Source organism: Papio anubis, chromosome 1 (genome assembly GCF_008728515.1).
Source record: "Papio anubis isolate 15944 chromosome 1, Panubis1.0, whole genome shotgun sequence".
NCBI lineage: Eukaryota > Metazoa > Chordata > Mammalia > Primates > Cercopithecidae > Papio > Papio anubis.
In genome coordinates this window covers 69,933,127-69,955,907 of record NC_044976.1, presented here as the reverse complement: position 1 = coordinate 69,955,907, position 22,781 = coordinate 69,933,127, and the positions used below count along the sequence as shown (strand labels likewise).

At 36.2% G+C, this 22,781-nt stretch overlaps 1 protein-coding gene across 1 annotated transcript in view; it reads left to right on the top strand.

Moving 5' to 3' along the window:
• Window positions 1-22,781, top strand: part of NEGR1 (neuronal growth regulator 1) — an 897,330-nt gene that overhangs the window by 700,497 nt on the left and 174,052 nt on the right. The window contains exon 6 of the mRNA XM_009210941.3: window positions 5,883-6,034. Within this exon, the coding sequence (XP_009209205.2) occupies window positions 5,883-6,034 (152 nt within the window). The remainder of the gene's footprint in view (window positions 1-5,882; window positions 6,035-22,781) is intronic.

Genomic DNA, 22,781 nt, shown 5'->3' with positions numbered 1-22,781 from the left:
CTGGAATGATGTTAGAAAAAGAAGTATTTGATGTTATGATGATGATTTGGCCAAGCCAAGCAGAATACAGTAACCTCATACCATCACTAGAACTTGAACTTTAGAGAGAATTTTAGAATTACTCTAAAATGCTGCTTTCTTGTCATTTGGATAGGTTGCATTTTTCTTCCATTCTTGACTATATTCTGCATATACACTGTGAGGAGGGACTTTCTTCCATCCAAATATTTAGTGAACCTCGAGGAAGAAAAACAAACAGTAATTGATACTGAGAGTGTGTGTATGTTGCAGAGAGTTTGAGCAGGGAAGGAGGGGAGAACCTATTGTACGTTTCTCATTTCAGGCTGCAAGAAGCCTGGGAGGCTGACTATGGGAAGCTGGACACAGCTGCTCTAACAGGCTGCACTGAAAGACATGACTAAGCCCCAAATACATAGTCAAGAGGCTTCTGGTCCAGAGATATATCCAGATAACATTTTTTTGTTGTTGCTAATTTTTTACCCATTAGACTCACCTCTTGGATCAAACCTGGCTTTCCTGTCCTGGGTGCCACATACCACTTGGCTGTTTAGCTCTCTTGGTTTCATTCCCTGGCTTGACTCGATTTTCTTGAAGTACCCATGATTTCTGATTTATCTCTCCAAACTTAGATACAATATCCTGGTTTCTACTTAGCGATTTGAATGTCAATTGCTACTTTGGGAGGGCACCAGTAGTCAGAGGACCTATACTTAAATCTTGATTCTGCCACTTATCAGATGGTACAAGATAAATTAACCTAATCATCTTAAATGTCTGTTTTCTCATCTATAAAATGGGACTAATAATAACTACCTCCTAGGATTGCTGTGAAGATTTGTTGATATGTACATTTCAACATGCTTAAAGTTTTCTGTGTGTCAATTTTTCACACTCATAACAACAAGCATTTTTGTGTACAATGCTGAATTTTTTTTTTTTAATTTTGAGATGGAGTCTCACTCTGTCGCCCAGGCTGGAGTGAAGTGGCACGATCTCGGCTCATTGCAACCTCTGCCTCCTGGGTTCAAGCAATTCTCCTGCCTCAGCCTCCTAGGTAGCTGGGATTACAGGCTCCCACTGGGATTACCACGCCCGGCTAATTTTTGTATTTTTATTAGAAGCATGGTTTCACCATGTTGGCCAGGCTGGTCTTAAACTCCTGACCTCAAGTGATCCACCTGCCTTGGCCTCCCAAAGTGCTGGGATTACAGGCGTGAGCCACCATGCCTGGCCACAATGCTGAAAATTTTTAGTGTGAGATTACTTCAACCATAAATGTATTGAGAACAGATAAAATGTCCCACTTACATAAAGCATTGCTGGTCACACTGAAAAGACTAGAAATATAGTCTGATTCAGAGCCTAGACACACACACACACACAGAGAAAGAGAGACATATGTGTGTGTGTGTGTGTGTGTGTGTGTGTGTGTGTATGTGTATGTGTATATATATATATTACTCCATCCTTGAGAAAGGCATTATGAGATGTGTTGTGGAAGGGACCTGTATGCTATCTTAAAGTCATCTTCAGATTTTCAGATAGAACTAAGGTCCTTGAGATAATAACTATGTCATATTTTTCCTCTATGGTTCCTAATTCTCTTTCAGCATAGAAGGCATTTAATCATAATTTGATAACCAAATAAAACCTCATTTCTGTTAAGTCCATATAAGAATTCTACCATCACTCATGACTTTTTCTAAATCTTTCTCTTTTGTTTTAATTTGAGCTGTATCTTTAGTTCACACAACATCTTGGAATTCTGCAAGCCTACAGTCCATTGCTGACATTAACATTCCTTGTCTTCATAAATAAAACTTTTATGATTCAAGGGTTAACTTCCCCCACCATCTAATAGCAAAGATTGATTAATAAGACCATATTAACCTGCCCACTCATATAAAGTGAATTCCAGTCTCTACAAGATTTATCATTATTCGAGAATGCCTCCCTCACTCTTATTCCAAGTTGTTCTAATATTTAAAATGTTGTCTGATACTTCTTAATATATATTTCTTACATTAGAAATGAAGTCTTTCTGTGGCTGTTTTCATCTGCAAGTTGGTTTCTCTAGAGATATCTGTTGTTATTCCTGACCTGGAAAGACAGAGAGTGAACAATAGTCTTAAAATGTAGATTGAGGCTGGATTTATATATAAAATGAATGAGGTCCAGTGTGGCTGCTCCATTTATTAATATTTTTGCAATCTTAGCAATCGGTGCTGATGGCTATGTGGTCAGTTTTTTGGGGTGATGTTGCTGCAGGCTCTCTTCTGGTGGTCCCAGATAGCTGCCGCCTGGAGGGAGGTTATGACTGTAAAGTTTGTGTCCATTTTGTGAGTAAGAAATATGAGTATCCCTAGTTATCAGCAGGCTTTCCATGTGCTACTTCTGACTGACACTAGAAAATATAAGGGACTATTCTAATTCAGAACTAGTTAGTGGGTTGGGCTGTGTCACTTATGAGCTGACAGCATCTGCTAGCAAAGCAAATAGCCTGCAGTTCACAGACTTACGAGGCATTGGCAAAAGCCAGAAAGGAGAAGAGGAGTGAGAGTTATGGTTCTCAATGTGAAGCAAACTTCCATTGGTGTCAGAGAGTAGAGGACAGCAGGGTCCACAGAAATAGAAGGATCTTATAACTATCTTCCCTATGATAAAAACTCAATGAAGAAAACTGACCAGGTATTTCCAAGTAGGCACCATATAGTACTGATCTATGCTGAAGAAATGGATGCCATATTTAACTCCGAGCTCCACGGAATTTGTTTGTCCTTTTTTTTTTTTTTTTTTTTTTTGGCAAGGAGGGGCAGATTTCAACAGGGGCTATAAGAAAGCATATTTCTTGTATAATCTAACTCAATATAAGAATGATTCTTTTTACAGAAACAAAGTTATAGACAATCATATTAGAACAAATCAATTATGTAAACAAAAGCGTCATCAATTAGAGAGCTCTTTTATCATTATTTGGTTTTAGTCAAGGAGTGAATCACATTAGGGTCATACAGGCTGGAGTTTCAAGGTGTGGCTCAAATTTATACAACCAGTAATTAAGGGTAGATACGTTCATATTAACAAGGTCCCCACTGTGACTGAAATACCCTTCTGTTGTAAACACCCTTTTATGTGCTGGATTCTTCTCCTTGGCTCTGACCTTCTCAAGCACAGAGATCATGGGTTGCCCAGTCTTGTCCCTAGTCACTCAGCCAGCATAGAGCTCATCTTTGTAGCAAATTAATGAATATTTTCAGAATTGATTTGAATAATTGAGAAAGCCCATCTTCATACCCCAGAACTCTGCAGGAAAATCACAAAAGTACACTCTCTATAGACATATACACCATATCAGAAGTCACTCTCTCACAAAGTCAGCTTTGCAAAAAGTCCTTCATCCAACCATCTACCAGATGAAGAGAGGTTTTCATGTGGTGTTTGAGGAGTCAGCACTTCTAAAATACACAACTACAGAAGAAAGTAAGCTTTAGATTTCTCTAGTAATTTCAGAAAAGTAGCTTTCCTTAGAGGGAAGAAAATTCCCTCAGGGAATGCAGTTTTCTTTTTATTGGCCATAATAACCTGCCTGACTGATCTGAGTAGCAGGTGTTGGAGCACTAATGCTCCACTCTGGTAAGGATGCACACGGTACCGCTGGCCAGAAGCCCAAAATGGGCCCACACATACAGAGTATGGATGTGCTGCATGATTCAGCAACATCTGTGGCTGTGCCTTCAGATACATTTAAGGGCAGGGAACTGGAAGCTAATTCACCCAGAAAGACAGCCATAAGGAACATAAGCATATAGTGTTATAGAGTATCTGAATTTACTTCCTCAAGTCTTTCCCCTGGGTCTAGCCAGTTGAAAGCCCTGGTTAATTTCTCTCTCAACTCTTCAGCAGGAAAATCGTCCTGGTTTTGGTCAATGAAGCACAACAGGGATTTAGTAGTCTGGGGAGTTTCTGAGTCCTCTGGAGAATGTGTCTGTAATAAAGATGTGGGTGAATTGATTTAAGTCATAATGCTGAAACTTGCAAGTCAATGAAACTGTTTTTTCACAGAGCATATATACTGATTAGTTAAAAATAAAGTTGTTAATGTGATCCAGAAAAATATATAATAATGACTATGGGAATTTAGCATAAATGTTGGTAGGCTTGAAATATGAGACAGAAGAATAAAAACTGCCATATCCATGATATTTTATGCCCTATTATCTTATGTCAGAGTTGGAGATCATTAAATTTATTGCTCAAGCTAAAGCTTGTTCAATGTTTATTTAACTCAAAGTTTTATTAATCTGATTAAAGTTTGCATTGGGGTAAGCCAAATTCAGCTATTACATGAAATATAAGTAATTCCCAGAGTAATCAAGTATGACTGCTCATTTTAATCTGCATTTAACTACAGTATATTTCATTTAAATTCAGGTGCAACCCACATAGTATAATGCAAAGGAGTTCAAATTGAACTCTCAGAGGATGCCATTTATTAGCATTTTCATAATTAAAAAAATACAAAAACTTGAACACATTAAAGAGAAAAAACTACCATGCCATTTGGACTATCAGTTTATATAGTCTATGTTATGATCAGTGTAGCTCCTTTGCAATAAACTTTGGGTAAATTGTGGAGAAGTTAGTATCAAGTTGACATACTCATTGTAAGAAAATTTATATTTAGAGAGAGAATTTCTTGAAGAGGCCACTGAAATGGGCTTACCAATGCCTATGTTGGGGGAACATCACCTGGACACCATTGATCTTTGTACTATTTATTATGTACCTAGGATATCACTATTAAGTGCTTTGTAGGATTCAAATATCAGAGAAAGCATGTTCATTTAACCTCTCCTTTTGAGGAATTTAAAACTATTCCATTTATTTGCTTTGAAAAGGCTTGTGTGCATGGAAACTGCTAGAGAGAATAGTGCAAGTGAACCATACAGAGAGAGAGGTAAGAGTCCTTTAAGATAAATTAGAAAAAGAGAGATAAATCTTCGGTTAGACCTAAATGAGGAAGGAAGAATTTGAATAGCAGAAATAGAAGGTACAAGAAATAGGCTACAGATTCAGAAAAAGGGTGAAGCAGAAGTAGGTACAACATGCATTGAGAATGGTGAAGCCATGCCAGCCTATTTCAGAGTGAGGGCCTCTGATGGTAAATCCAGAGACTGTTGGACAATTCATGTGAATTTAGGTATAACCGAATCCCATACTGAAGCCTAGAGAGTTTTAAAGACTTTCCCCGGCACATTACTAAAATGTGGCAGTGATGGGATTCAACTTTAAATGCTATCTCCAATACTATATAGCTGTCTCTTTCTAGGTTTAATGGAAGTTATCTATCTGGGTTGTACAAGAGTAAAGTGGTGTTGACTCTGAACTCAGAACCATCCTATCACAGTTGTAGGGTTAACTTTCAAGGGAATTATCTAATAATATCTGAAATGACCCAGACATACCAGCTTACCTAGAAACCATCAGTTTGTACTTTCGGTGGAATCTTTATATTTATTTCCCTTAAACTCCTTCCTGACTTTAGTAGATGAGGTATTATTGGTGTAGTGTGTTTTATTTTCTAAAATATGTAACAGTACATAAATAGGACATGTAGCTATCCAAGCTCAGTTTGTTATATAGCACAAATAATCCCACAGGAACAGTCTACAGCTGACATGCAACCTCACTTCTCCCAAATCTACTAATGTAAGTGAAATGTAAATTGCACCATTATCACGTTATATGCTAACGTCAGCGTGGTCGAATTGTCTATGGGTTGCCATGACAACCCTAGCTAAGATAAAAATGAAACTGGTATTCACAATACATATTTACCTAGAGCTTATTTTGTCTTCTAGGCTCTTCAATGGCCAACAAGGAATTATTATTCAAAATTTTAGCACAAGGTCCATTCTCACTGTTACCAATGTGACACAGGAGCACTTCGGCAATTATACTTGTGTGGCTGCCAACAAGCTAGGCACAACCAATGCGAGCCTGCCTCTCAACCGTAAGTAATGCAATGGTACCAAAATGCTCCCAGGGGCCTCTGGGCCCCTATCCATCAGTAGAGATAAAACCTAAGAATAGAGTACGTTCATTTTAAAACTCAACCTGATGTGACACATTCCTCATACGTCGCACATTCCTTACACATGGAAACTTTGCCCCCAAATCATATCATTGTCCAAAGATTTTATAATCCCTGTAGAAGTCTACATGTATATAAAAAAATGTGTTAGAGCTGAGAAAGGAAAAAAATACATGAATAATAAGGCTAACTGAAAAAAAGGTCTTTGGCTGAAGTCAGTAGATTTGGTGAGATTTTGTTGTTTTTTAAATGGATTACATAATCTTGAAGTATAGATTAACATGGCTTAAATTTGCTCTTGGTTGGTTTTCATCAAACATTCATCTTGGGATAGCCAGAATTTCACAAGCCATACATAAAATGAAACAGCAAGTAAATGATCATGGACAAAATATTTTATCCATATAGATAATATTTTTACTCAAAATTGTATTTTAAAATATAACTTAAGATTTTAGTCAAATAAATACTACATTTCTAATGTATCTTACTTCCTAAGGACTAAAAACTAGTAAAGAAGCACAAACACAAGGATCGGGTAAAAGAATAGAAACCTCCATGAATGTTTCCTCCTATAATTAATTTTACTGCTGTTTAGAAGCTGAGGAACCAACAAATTGTTGCAGCCACAAAATATTCTTAATTTTGAAATCAAATGTTTCTCAAAATGTTCAAAGAAGACTAGAGAGAGTATACTGTCTTTTCAGTGCCACAAAGTTATCTGAATTATCCTTATCTCTTATAGTTAATATTTTGTAGTAACTTGACAAATGTATATTTGTCTTATGATCCTGTTACAGTAAGCTATCTCTGAAAAATGCAAATATTATGTAGTTCATCATAGCTATCATTTCCATTTTGCAGAAATGGGGATGGGATATATGATGTTCCTACAACTTAAAAATATACTGTAATAAGTTTCCATGATTTATGAGCTTTACATTACCATAATTTAAGAATTCTGATGTGAAATAAAATATATCAGTTTGTATCACATCTTTTACTATCCCATCCTAATATTCTTTAGTACTCAATTTGAAAGAAAAGCATTGCTTGCCATGCAATAGTTATAGTATAATATGCTTGCTTAAGTTCCTTCCATGAGGATGATTTATTTAGTGAAATTATGAATAATATAAACCACTGAAAATATTATAAAGCAGTGTGAATTCCAATTTAATGTAAATATTGATACTTCTTTGGTATATTATTAATATTTTAAATGGTTTAAATATTCAAGCACTTGAAAGAATAAATGAATTAACACGGCAAAGTAAAGAAAAATTTAAGGCTTAATAACATATTAAGTTTTGCTATTTAAATTTTTAAATTACGTTCTGATTTTCAAAACTGAAACATTAATGAATGTGAAAAATTAGGAACAAATTCCACTTGTGTAAACATTTGTTTTACTCTGGCAATCTTAACACAAATGTCTGGAAATAATATAGTGTTGAAAAGGCTTCTAAACGTAGTGCCTTCAGAAGAGACTCTCATCATCTCTCTCTGCCACTGACTTGCTGTATGCTGAGGTGCTATTAAGTACGTACAATTTGATTAATTTGTTAACAAAGGCAAAATATGAAAATCTCATCTGTAATTATGAACATAGCCCTGGAAGTTTGGAAAAATGCCCATATACTCAGAACCACTTGTACGACCTCATCTGAAGCTCTTACTGCCCTAAGCATTTTCATTTTGTCTTACAGTTATTTTTATATATATTCCATCTCTCCATCAAATTATAAGTTCTTTAAGAAGACAGGATCAATGTCTGATTAGTTATTTTATTTCCAATATCACCAAGCACAGCGCCTGCTATTTAATAAGCAATTAGTAAATCTTTAGTGAATACATGAATTAAACATTGAGTAAATGAATGGATGGATTAATGAACAAATAAATGAGTGAATGAGTTTTAGCTGTAGAATCTGTACTTGTAACCTCTACAGATACAAGGCAATATGACTATAATTACAAATAGCACATAGTTAGCTTACTCTGAAACAGACTCTATTCTTATTTTTTATATGAACTTGTTCATTTAATTCTCACACAATCCAAAGAGCTAGATTCTGTAATTCTCCTCTTCTAGAAAGGAAACTTAGAGAATATAAATGTGTCTGAGGCCAAATGGTTAGTGACAAAGCAAAACCTTAAACCCTGACAATCTGGCTTCAGATTCTAAGCTTTTATCTACAATGCCTACAGCCAGCAAAGCACAGCACTAGACGTTGGAAAGGGTTAGTTGGACTGGAACCCCATCCTGAAGGAGTTCTCAGATGAGTGAGAGGTGAGAAACAAGCAACCAGGCAACTATAATGCAATTTGGTCAGTGGTACCATAATGGGGCAGAGAAGATGCTCTTACTGTAGTCTTAAGGGTCATGAAATAACTTTCATGTAGAATAGCCAATACTACCATTTGAATTATAGCTAAGGTACAACTGAAAACATCATCTTAGCAATGACTATCTCATTTTCTGGGGCAGAACTTTTCAGGAGCTCATTCAACAACAATCATGTGCACAAAGTACAGTGGCACAAATAAGAGAATGATCAACTCAGTCAGTCTCAATGACTCAGAGAAAAATATAGAGGAGATGCCCCTTGAGGTAAAGGTGATTAGGTTGAGCCTGGGTGTGGGAATGGTGATGGAAGAAAGAGAGAGGCAAGCACTCTAGTGTGGAACCGCTCATGTAAAGACATGGCAGTATGAAACAATTCAATACATTTGAAGACACTATAGTACTTTAATATGGCTTGAATAAAAGGTAGAAGGAGAGTGTTGAGAGATGAGGGTAGACAAGTTGGCAGGGATGAGGATGAGAGAGTTGAAATGAGTTTTGGCTGTATCCTGGTTTTGGAGAGTTACAGAAGGATTTTAACAAGGGAATGATACAAACAGATTTGGTTTCCAAAAGACACTCTTATGTACTGTGAACTGCTAAACCCAGATATTAAACTTTTAATGCTAAAGGTAAAATAACAATAATAATAGTAACACCAAAAAGAATAGCAGAGGCGAGAGAATTGAGAGCTAATTAGGAGATAGCCATCAAATCTGGCAAAAAAAAAAAAAAGGAAGGGAGTTGCAAGGATCTAGATAACTCCTAATGTTTAGTTTGCATGAAATTAGCCAGAATAAGTGCATAAGAGAAGAATTGAGGCTTTCAGATTTTAGGAGGAGGTAGAAATTAAAGGAAAAAATTAGGTCATTTCTAGACATTTTTAGTTCAAGGCAATGTCTAATAGGTAGCTGGGTATAAAGTCCAGAATGGAGACATAGATAAAGTTATCAGAGTGGAGGTAGTAGTTTCAGCCATGAAAGTAAATGAGACTTCTCATGGAAGCCATGTAGAGTGAAAAGATTACCAAGGACAGAAATCCAAGTAAAATTAGCATCAAGGAGTGAGCCTAGGAAGAGAAGCATCCTGCAGAAGCAAGCAAATTGAATGTGAATGGAGATGCCTGAGGAGGGTTGGCACTGTGGAGTGCTGTGAAAGCTGTGAGAGCAGCCCATTTCAAGAAGAATGAAGAGTCGGCACTGTCCTGTGCTACATCCACTCAGGGAACATCTGAAAATCAACCACTGTCTCTGACAGTTGGGCAGTTAGTTACTGGTGACCTTTGCCAGAGCAGTTTGTGTGTAAAACTGAGAGTAGAAGCCAGATTTCTGTGATTAAGGTTAAATAAATAGATGAGGAAATAGAGACATGGATAATAAACTGCTCTTTTCAGAGGTTAGGCTTTGAAAAAGAGAAGACAAGGCTGATGTTATGCCTTGATGTCTAGCTGCTGGTCTGATTAGTATTCCTTTCTGATTAATATGGCCCAGCAGCTGTGTGTGTATCAGCAGCTCCCTAACCTGCAAAGATACAACATCCTAGCATTTGATGAACTATACTATAGTGAACTTGCAATGTTTTCTGGTTTTCTGCAAGTCTCCATCATTTTCAGCTTGTTCGCTTCTTTCTCACGTCTTTCTTGGGTCCCAGGGAAATAAGCAAATTTTTGATTTAACGTGAAGACACCTTAAACCCCTTTATCTTCCATGGCCTGTAGGCTTTAGGCAGTAATTGTAAGAGAACCTGTAATTTTAAGTAGAGGTTTTAGTAATTTCATCAATAGAATTACTTTAAATTACTTAAGGTAAAAATGTATGTTTTCTAAAAGAAAAAGAAAGCAAACTTTATGGTGGAAAAACTACCGGAAAGCTAGTATACAATGAAGATCCCTCATCCTCTAGATTCTCTGTCCAAAAATTCCTGAAAGATTTCTACGTTGTAAAAAGTACAAAATTGGAAGGGAAGAGAGGGAAAGACAGAGAGAATATTCTGCAGATCAATGTATATTAGCCCTCAGGAAAGAAGTGTTTTAACAAAATTTATAATGGATAACAGTATGCCAACCATTCATAGCAAAATTCTTATTAAATAAAAAATTGGAGATTCAAAGATATTTGTTATTTTATTGTTATTTTTCAGTGCATTTTTTGCTTCCTGAACATGGGCAACTAAAAAAAGTGTTTCTTCCAAGTCTGTTCTTTAAAGACTATGAACTGAGTGGTCCCATCCTGCCATCTATGGGTTCAATTCATCAAATGTACACTATCACTTAAGTGGGAATTCAGTAATCAGTACAACATAGTCATTTCTATAAGTAAAACATGTTGTACACGCTTTGTTTCTCACTTCCACAAAAGTACAAATATTTATTATAGGACACGTATTCAAGACTTGCCATCTAAAGGGAAATAGGAGAATTAATTAAGATGGAAGAAAGCTGCATAAGCAAAGTGCTTAGAATTCACACAGCCTTAGTTTAATACAACCCTCTCCTGAGACCTAATACATGGAAATATTTGGTACAAATTGAGTCTCACTTTCGATAAAGACTCATTGCTTAAAATCCCAAAATAGATAATGATAATATTGCTATGATGTGTGGATGCTAAACTCCCCTCTCAGGTGTTCCTAAAAATACAATGTCAAATCCTTTACTGTAATATGGGTTCTACAGGTTCTAATGATGCTATAGGGATCTCTCTCTCTCTCTCTCTCTCTCTCTCTCTCTGTGTGTGTGTGTGTGTGTGTGTGTATGTGTTTACTCATGTATGCATTTATTCAAAGTAACAAAGCTTTTGTCTCCGAAATATTACACGTAAAACATTCAAAGGACCGATCAAAACTGTCTTTTCCCTGCCTTAGCAGCCCTGTGGAGACAATAATGAAGTCCCAATTTTAAATGCTTTATGCTGTCAGGGCTTTTTAACTTTCTGGAATGTCTCCTTTCATATCAGAGAAAATTTCTTCCCAGCTTGTTTAATGTGATGGGCATCTCTTCTTTTCAGATAAAAAGGAAGTCAATAGCTAGTATCCAAAAGGAAATGGAAGAGTCTACTGAAGAAAGTAAGAATGAGAGTAATGTAGCAGTTTTTCCCTGGTTAGATTCAACCGATGCAAGCAAACAGTACCTTTCAACCGATTTGTTGAATATGAAACTAGCTGTGTCCTTGCAAGTTATATTTCAGCTCTCTGCTTGCTTCAGATGTTCCCACATGCCAGTAAGCAACGGTACAGGCTCTGTTACTTTTGCCTATTACAATGAACCCTGAAAGGTGATACCACAGATGTGAATGACTCATATTTTAGATAGAAATTTATCTCTCCTCTTGTAACTTAAAGGAGATAGGGTTTTCATTTTGGTTGAAAGAGGCAAAAATGAATTTAGACTTGGTGATTATTGAAGACAGAGTGCTGTGTGAGCTAACCTGCTTTATCATTGCAGCTTTGAGATGTTAATGAGAAGGCTTTCCTGGATGTTCTAGTAATAAATATTTAACAAAAAGTAGGTTTGCAGTTGTAGGTAGAATGTGATCCAGGTATACAGGCCTATCTAATCGTTCTCTACCAAACAAAAATAACACACACAGACATAACCATCACACAAATCATGAATATACACAAATTTGCTGAAGTGGAGTATGAGTAAAGCCAGAGAATATTTTTCCTCCCCTATCTCATACCTGGAACATGTATGTATTTTCAAGAAGATAGACACAAAATGGCCATTTAGTGGCATATGGGAGAGACAATAACCAGCAGGCTGAAGCAGTCAGAATGACTGTTGAAGTTTATGGTGCTCCAAGTCACCAAATTGCCTCTAGTGAAAACCACATATCAGTTAGCGGAGCTTGAGTTACGTTACGTTTGTCAATGCACAGAAATTGGAGCTAGAAGATGTCTCAGATTTTACATAGTCAGTTTTCTTCCAACTTTCTTAAGCAATGGAACCCTTTATTCAAACCAAATAAAATCTATGCGAACTCTTAATGTATGACAAAGATAAAACTGGAGTTAGTTTGGTTAAGTTGGAGACAAATCTTATTTTCCTACCCATCATATTACATAGTGACCTTGAAGCCTCCCAAGATGTCACACAGTTCCAAATAATTTGTTTTGAAAACTTCTTGTCTAAACCAGTTGTTTCACTTTATAGGTGAGGAAACTGAAGCCCAAATAGGATGAGTCAGAGTCCAGAGTCAAGCAACATAACTAGGGTTAGAATTTCGTTTTTACTACTCTTTTTCCAGTGCTTGTCCCACTACACAGGTGAAACACCAAAAGCTTTGAATCGAGCAGATCTGAGTTAAAACTATAATCCTTCATGAAGGATTGTAGATGCTTTAGTCACCTGACTTATAAAATAGAGGAAAATAAATTCTTTTTATAGGATTATTGTGAAGATTAAATGAGGACGTGCAAAATCGCCAATACACTACTTGTCTAAAACAAGTGCCTATTAAATGCTAGTTTCTTTTTCTGTCCTTCTCATGTATAATTCAAATGTTGAAGGGTAAACACAGGCAAGCACAGCTCCATATAACCTGAATAACTGTGTAACTTTATTTCACTGGATAGACAAATGAGTAGCACCGGTTCTTTGATTCATTTATTAATGCACTATGTATATCATTATGATATTGTCCTTTTTATTAGAATTATTAATTAAATCAGCCATGCACGTAAGCATTCACTTGTCATGAGTTAAAAAAAAAAGTGGAAAGGTTGTACAAGATTAATTACTCTACTGATGTGTTTCTCCCAAGTTAAGAGACAATTTGACAGCGGCATCTTCAAGCTACTGGTACAGCACATACATTTCCCACAGCTGACAAAGGGTCAGTAAATTTGGAAGGGAAAGGAAGCTTTGGTATTTGGCGTTGTCATTGATCAGCCTTGAAATATGGCTTGCTTATGAGGATTAGGTACCAAAAAGATATAGAAAAATAAATTAGAGTTTCTAAATTAATCACAAAATTTTACTAGAAGCCCTACCCTTGGAGTCAAACTGGCCTTAAATTGGAGAGCTCCAGAGCAATTAACTGCCTGACCTCAGCATACCAATCTATAAAATAAGGAGACTAGACTAACTAGTCTCCAAGTTACCTTTCAGCTGTAATGTTTTCACATCCTAAGAAATCTGTTCGTGTTTAAAACATAGTATGTATGTATTGATTGTTATTTTTTAAAGTTAAACTTACTCTTTAACAAAGTAGAAGTGCTGCCAATATTTTTACCTTCTGTATATTTTTGTTATTGAACTCAAAATTATTTTTATTTGACAGAAAAATGCATTTTAATGTGCTTGTCTCTGTAGTGAGTTTCCATAAAACTTAGCTCAAGAGCACTGCCGGTCTAATCATTTTGTCATCTCTATACAGAATTTTACTCTCCAGAGAAATTTCCTTTATGTTCACAGTTGCAACAATCTTGGCCAGTAACCTATGAAAAAGGCACTAGACTAGACATTCTTGCTTGCTATTTTATTTCACACAGTTCTAATCCTGTAACTAATTAGGCCAAAATGTGACTTGAGTATATGGGGTTGTGACTATTAGGGCTTTGTAAAAATGAAAACATGCCAACATTTCCAGTCAAAAGAAAACATATCAACAGAGTCTTTCTTCAGTATGCCTTTCCTGATCATTTCTCTCACAAAGCCTTTTGGAGGTCCTGTGAGATATTTCTTTCCCAGCACTTCTGAGAAGTTTCTTGGAGCATACTTACCCAGCATGCACTGTGTTCCCTGTAACTATGACTCCATCTAAAGTGAGATCCAATGGTTTGAGCACATAATAAGGTGGCAAAGTCTAGACCACTGTATCACCTTCACTTCTGTGCTGTGATTTCTTTCTCTGAAAATGGAAATGTGACCCCTAATAAAAGATCCAGGAATATGTGTGAACAAAATGATTATTATGAAGTTCTGAGTACCGTTATGATTAAACTTCCTATTTCTCCTTAGAGTGAAACATAGTTAATAGGGTGCTCCACTAAATGAAAAAGTAAATTGAAATTGGCTCTTTTTTTGCCATTCTGATGTTCCAGATAAAGGTAAAAAGAGGAGGAATTAACTGTGAAAGTAATAATATTTCAATGGGCCACTCTTTCTCCAAAGCACTGTAAATTCAGTTTTAGTATCCATAAAACTGCTAGGGAAAAGACTGAAATGGCATGTCTTCATTGAATGTGTCTATTCAGTGTAGACTGGATTTCCTTTCTTTATACATGTAATTCAATTGGGATTTCTCTGCAGAGGTACAAATTATCTATCCACACAGTATATGGCTAAATAAGATTTGAATAAACCAAGCAAGGCTTGCTTGCATGGAAATGTTATTTCACCTATACCCTGGCCAGGCATTTATAGTAGGTTGGATTTTCCAAATTTTAGCTTATTTTTAAGCAAGACTTCTCTTTCAACAGTTTTAAAGAAATGAAGCAACTTCAGTTTCCTAGCTCTAAAATGTGTTTTTTAGATAGTTGCACAATCTTCAGTTCCTTTCTTTGAGTCAATCCAATTAGTGCATATGTGGAGCTGCTTAATTAGTGAGGCAGATCATAATTCTTGCTGAAGAACCACTAAAGTCACAATCAGTCCACTTAGAAGGAATTCCAAGTTTTCTAAAATACTTTCTAAGACAAGAGTAACAACACACTTTCCTATAACTGGCAGAATAATAGTATATGCTCTAAGAATTAGTGACCACAACTATAGGGAAATTTGTTTTTTCCCAAAAAAATTATAACTCCTTGGGAGCACTGTAGTTTATGATCTGCGTATAAACTGTAGATAATAACTGTAATCAAACTGACTAACCTTAACTAAGTAAACACATTTTTTAGGAAGACTTGCATAAGCGATAGATGCACACTGCAGGCTTGACTCTGCAGGCTTGACTCTGCTGGAAAAAGATACATTGAAAGGGTTTATTTCTCTCAAGCTAACATGTGCCTGTTGGAGGCCATATTTGACATCCTTTCTTACACCCATTTTGCTTCATTCTGCAGAACCACCTGTATTTCTCTAACATTCTTCCTGCCAGCAACACCTGAAAGAATGAGCCTCACATGCTAAAATAATCTAAGACTGCCACATATCACCATCATGAGAAACTTTCCATTTATTATTTTCGTTTCCTGGTTACTATGCTCCTTAATTCTTTTCTCTCTCTTATTATGGTGATTGTCATATATTTTTTAAAGTTTTTTATTTTAAGTTATTGACTCACATTAGTGATAGGCTCTTACCTGCTATTTATTTATTTATTTTTACTTTCTGTATCTTTCCTCTTATTTCTCCTTATTTCCTCTTATTTCTCCTCAACTCCAGGACTTAATCATCACCAAAAGAGACAGATAGATGCTTCTGTCACCAGGAGTATAGATTCAGAACGGAACCAAACAGCCTCTGAATAGGCAAGCCTGAAATTGCTTTTGAAAGCTTCATCACCAATAATGTAATCAAACTTAGCTTACCCAAAATTGATTTAAGTTGCAGCCTAAGGGCCAACCTTTGACCAGGGCAGCGTTCACACTTGCATTGATTCTGCCTGCAATTGAATTACTCAGGCAATTCTGTGCGCGTTTAGCTTTAGCCCTGGAGTGCAAATGGCCAATTTGGGAGGCAACTTGCTTGTGCTTGAAATTTGCAGAAAGATTTTCTCATACATTTCTGGGGAAAAGCAGGATTACTTTTTAAAAATATTATCTTAGTCACAGAACTCGCTGCCCAAAGCACATTTTGTTTCCTTGTTTTCATATTTGTTTTGATTTGAGAAAACTTTGTTTCCCCCAAAGAATCTCTTCTGACTTTGGAAAGATGAGGTCTGCTCCTTCCATATGTGTACTAAAATTTAGAGGAAATGAAAATTAATGAGAAAAAATAAGGCAAAATAATATGCTGCTATTAGATAGAGGGAAAGGCCAGAAACACACTATATTTTATAGTTCTAGGGGCAAAAGTTAAAAAAAAGTATGGTTATGAAGCAAAATAATACTCTGTAGGTCTGTATAGGATTGTATTCTATGACAAATCCCTCCCTTTCTTTCTAAAATATTTTATAAGACTGGCATGAAGAAACACTACAAGATGCTTTTCTGCATCATAACAGTCTTTTGTTAAACACTTATATTTTCTATAGTTTTTCCCTTTGTACTGTATGATCAATCGTACATTATCTACCCTCCTCACAAAACTTCTTTCATTTTCACATAACCATACCATCTCCATGTGTTTATTTTACATAATTATAAAAAAGATTCAATTGTATACCTTGCAAAAACTTCTCCATATTTCTATGCAGTCTTCCTAAGTAATATTTTATGGCTTCACTATGATACATTTAGTGGTGAATTGTTAAATATTTAACTGAAGTAAAGGATGTGTATAGGTTGGGCATAGTGCCTTGCTCCTGTAATCCCAGCATTTTGTGAGGCTGTTGAAGGTGGATTGCTTGAGCCCAGGAGTGTAAGACCAGCTTGGGCAACATGACAATACCCCATTTCTACAAAAAATAGACAAAATTAACTGGGTGTGGTTGCCTACACCTGTCATCCCAGCTACTTGGAATGCTGAGGCGGGAGGATCACTCGAGCCCAGGAGGTCAAGGCTGCAGTGAGCCGAGATCATGCCACTGCACTCCAGCCTGGACCACAGAGTGAGACCTGGTCTCAAATTTAGGAAAAAAAAAAAAAAAAAAGAAGTGTATAATGAGACTTACAAATAATAAAGTATGCAATTATATTTATTGTAAATTCCATATAGTCAGTTGCTTCTCACAGATTCTTTCACTGATTTTTGGCAGAATCTTGTATCTGTAACCAGCCTATTATTATAATCCATATATGTGACATGCATGATGTTGCACATGGAGCTGTATTCTACCTAAAAGGATTATTCTAACTTGAGTAAGAGATATTTTTATGATAATGAGTTAGATGAAAATAACCTGTGCAAATTTTTTCTGAATCAGAGAATAGTTTTGGAATACTCCAAGAAAATTTCTCCAATTTTTTGTGTCAACGTTAATGTAATGGCCACAGACATGACACGTTACGTTTAATCCCTATTAACATTCACTTCATCATTTTCTTAAGTCTCGAAAATCAACTAAATAATAAATCAACCTGTAACTTGGACCTTTTGCCAGTTTCCATGGTATAAACATTCCCAACATGGCTGATTTCAAACTACCAAGTGATGTTACTGAATGCAGAGTTGGGAAGAGATGTGCCATATCACACTCCATTGTATAATATTTCTACAATACAGAAACAGGGATGTGAGTAACCTGAAGATTATAAATAATAGTATACTGTAGCAAAGTAATTTGGAGGTAATGAGGTTTGAATAGTTTTTGCATTTGTGTTTAGTATCATTCATTAATTCTAAACTTATAGAATTTAATTTTAATAATGGCTGTATTTAATAAATAAATAGCAGAATTTCTACAACTTTCTCAATTGGCCTTATAAGCTAGTATAAGCCAGCTTTAGTATGCCACTATCTATTTGAATGACTATAAAGGAGAACACAATTTCTCCCCATGTAACCTACATGACTCTAGACAAATTACATAACCTCACTTATGTTTAATTAGTCTATCTGTAAAACGGAGTTAAAGGAGTAATACCTAGCTCACATGGAGGTAGAATAATTAAATAAGATAGACATAAAGTGCCTGGCTCCTAGTAAAGATTTATACATTATGGCCTTTCTTTACCCTCTTATATAACTTCAATGCCCCCCCCCCCCATTATTTATATAGTCTTCTTCACTTTATTTTGAGGTAAAGATGATTCTATTCTGCATCTCCAAATCCATATAATGACCTCTGACAAAATTAGGATTTTATTTTGTCTCTATGATAAACTCATGCCTACCTAAATATTGTCACACACATGCCGCATTTCTTGTTTAAATTTACTGCAACACAAACCATTTCTTTCTTACAATTGACTCTTACTATGCTTCATTCCCACTCCACAGTAGATTTTAAGCAATGTTATTCATTTATTCCTAAGGTATGAGACCTCAGAGGATGCTTATTTTGCAGTGTCTTTATTCTATGAAGCCAAGAGAGAAAAACATACAACCTGGTCATAAAAAGCATTCACATATTAGGGCGTATAAGCCTGAACATTAACATCACAATAGGTTCCAAATCTATTGTTATCTTTCCTCTAACTTGGCCAGAGTCAGGGGAGGAGGAATTTATATGTCAAACTGCTTTGAAATAGGTGGAATCAGTTCTCTTATATCATCCTCTCCGCTACCAAAATATATATATATATATATATCTTTTAAGTAGTTGTATTGTTTTATTTTCTGATTCTTCCTAACTTCTTAGTTATTTAAAGGAAAAAACACATTTGTGGGCTGCATGCTTGGGACCTAAGATTGACCAATAATGTCATAACTTTAAAACTTAAGTATTTTTTCACGTATTCAGTTTATTATCTATATGCCAAGTCGCATGCTGTGTTGGGAATACAAAGTTGGGCTAAAATAACTTGATTCATAACCTTTTGGAGATTGTCAATTTTGAAAGAGAGGTTGGCAACACAAGCAATTATCACAAAGTGTAATTAATTCTTAGGGGTGATAGAAAGAATGACTAATATAAGTGAATAATAAAAATCCCATGTGGCTGGAAAACAGAGGATGATTACAGGTAAAGTGGACAGAGCTGGGTGAAAAGAAGGGCAGATGACAGCTTCTAAAGTGGACTTGCAAGGAAATGTAGTAGAAATGATATGAGCCAAAAACATATTTTCATATACTATTGCTAGCTTTTAAAATGTGAGTGACAAATGAACAGTGATTACTGTAATGCTTTGGTTCGTAAGATGTGTCCTAATGCATGTGAAATAATCCCAGTTACTAAGATGAAGCCTACTGTTAATCTCTGCCTTAAATTCTCTATGACTTTTGATACTCCACAGACTGTGCACTTATTTATCTTCTCCTCATATATTTCTGGAAAATCAGATATACTTGTGCCAATTTTTTCTTAAAGGAAGAGTAAATTACTTCACTGTTGATCTATTATGCTGATAAAATAGTAAGATAATAAGTACTGCGCTATTTAATGAAATGTTTAACCTTTTCCTAACATAACCTTCCCTAACTTTTTTCTAGTACACTGTTAGTCTATTCATTAATTCATACCATATTTGCTTGGTCTAATCTCCTTTTCCTTCAAATTATACAAGATGTTTCAAGAAGCCCCCCAAAGACATTTATGAGCAAAATCTTTGGTCTCTGAGTAAAGTAATACAGTTAAATAGTCTTGCCCCTGCGTGAATCCATAAAGAATTTCTCTATATAGATGTACAACAACTTATCGTCTGATTAGAGAATTGTCTGATTGATAATGGCATGATAACAGCTGATTAATAAGTATTAAAACTGATTTCAGTGACCTGGAAACCACCCCATAAAGATAACTTACCAATTCAGCTACAGTTTGCTCTACCCAATGAATTACTAGCCATAGTATATACTGTCACCAGCCCCAGATATAAGTTCTCTAAAGAAGAACTTGCCTTTGTATGCTAGTTGTTTTTTGTTTCATTTTGTTTTGCTTTCATTTCTAATAACTTATATCTCTAGTCACAGCCTACCATCTTAAAATTGGTTATAATAGGAGCCTGATGAGAGAGCTGAGATGGCTTAGCACAAATCCAGCATCATTGTTAATCAGCAGGTATAATAAAAATGTTTATGTGTATTATACCCTACTAACTGATGGGTGTGAGAAAAGAGAAGTATTAGGAGAGAAGTATAGCAGCCTTTATTTAGTATGGCTCGTGTAAGATCAGACTTAGTATCTAGGCTCAATTAGAGAATAAGAAAAGGCAGAATGTAACGCACTGCTATATCTTGATACAGATAATCATGACTTCAGGAGTTCAGAGAGAGTGTGTATCAGTACTGGGGAAAAAATAGCTCCAAGGGAGTATTCTGCTGATGGTGATTCAGAATCATTATCTTCAAATATAAAGGACAACATTATTATCTTTTGTGATTTAACAATAGTTGAATTCAACGTGAGATAGGCCTAGCTTTTAACAGTTTTGGAAAATATTATGTTATGTTGTTGTTGTTGTTATTGTCATTGTTTACAAAGGAGAGTTCAGCAAAGAGACAAGCTTAGACAGAGGACGCTTTCAGACTAGAAATTGGTCTGATTACCACATAGATGGATAACAGAAAAAATCTGGAACCTATTATAGTATTTTGAAATGACTATTTAAAGTGCACGTGCATGCATATCACTAGATTAAAAATCACCCAATGTTGATTTCAGTTCTTTATGGCCACTACTATGTGTATTGATTGTAACCAACCCCTTCTAAAAGACCAGGAGATACATAGTCATCTGGGTTTCTGTTTATATTTCTCACTTCAGAGTGGGTTGGCTGCTCCTGCAACATTGTTGACAGCTTTTTGAAGTTTGCAGCCGTGTTAGAGGCTTCTTCCTAGGTGATCCCTTAAAGCTATAAAATTCTAGCCTGACTTCTTTAAGATAACTTCTGCAATCTTAATGTCTAAAACAAAGGTCTAGAAACAAAAGCAAATTATTTCATCTACATTTTACTTCACCATTAAAATTCTATCAAACCCAAATGCTTAGAGACCCTCCACCAAAAGGCAGGAATATTCTAAGAACTAATTTATCATTTTTATTCATTAACATTAAAATCCTTTGAGACTTGAAAAGAACTGACAAAAAAATTACAATTCTGTGAATAACTTTCTAGACAACTTCTCTAAAGCATCTGTGTTAGTTAGAATTAGAAACAGTAGCAAGTGACAAAACCCAAAATAACAATGACTTAAACAACTTTATTTTTCTCTCACATGGAAGCCCGCAATAGCCAGTTCAGGACTTGGAATAGCATCACTGTATCAAGGACATAGCCCCCTTCTATGATTTTGTTCCAGTTTGTAACATTCATTCCTAGGGTTATTTTTTGGTCCAAGGTGGCCACTTCAGTTCAAAGCATCATACCTATACTTTAGACTGTAGGAAGAAGAAAAGAGGGAAGGAAAAGGTCTCATCCCCTCCCTTTATAAATACTTCCCCAAATCTGTAGACATCACTTACACTTATGTCCCACTGACCTTTACCTACATGGCCACACTTAGCTGTATGGGAAGTTAGAAATTTTGTTCTTCGCTAGCATTCTTTGCCAAAAATTGTGGTTATCTTATTATAGGAAAAGGATATAATAGATATTAAAAGAAAACCAGTAGTCTTTACTACAGTCTACCCCTTTGTGATGCAAATACCTAGGCATGCCCTTCCTTGTCCATATAGAACACACTCATTCCTGTCAAAGATAGAAAACCATAGTTTCTTCATCAAGATTCTAGATAACTGAGGACTAGAATCTCTGAATGATTCACATTCTTCTTCATCAGCCTGAATGTGACACGCTGTCTCATGATCTTTCGGTTAAAACAAGTTTTGTGTGTGTGTGTGTGTGTGTGTGTTTGTCATACACAAGCCCAACATACTATGGTGGAATATGAACCAGAAAACTGCAATAGGACTCTCATTCTGAGAAGAGGAGGAGGAAAACAAACAAACAAAAAAGAACAGCAGTCACTCACACACCAATGATCAGATCCTGCCAGTGGGAAGAGTCAATATTCACTTTTCCAGCAGTACAATCTGTTGCTTAGATAACTTCATGGGCAGCCACTCATTCTGTGCTTTGGGAAGAACTCTCAAATTCTTTGTCCTCTGTGGCTCTTGCCTGTGTCCTCTGGAAGTTGTTTCTTGGACACTATGCTCCAGGATCACTTATCAAGAAAGCACTGGGGCTGGGCAGCTTGCATGGCCCATTTTGTACTGTTGCAGACTGGGGACATCTTTAAAGGCTGAACATCTACAATAGTAGACAAGGCTTGTGGTTTCTTTGACAAAACAGTTTGCTCAAAAACCTAGTAGTCTTCCAATACAGTTAATTTAATTCGTTAATAACATTAGGGAAAGCTTTGTTTGTTTGTTTGTTTGTTTGTTTGTTTGGGACGGAGTCTCCCTCTGTCACCCAGGCTGGAGTGCAGTGTCGCGGTCTCGGCTCACTGCAAGCTCCGCCTCCTGGGTTCAACCATTCTCCTGCCTCAGCCTCCCCGAGTAGCTGGGACTACAGGCGCCCGCCACCACGCCCAGCTAATTTTTTGTATTTTTAGTAGAGACGGCGTTTCACCATGTTAGCCAGGATGGTTTCGATCTCCTGACCTCGTGATTCGCCTGTTGTGGCCTCCCAAAGTGCTGGGATTACAGGCGTGAGCCACCGCGCCCGACC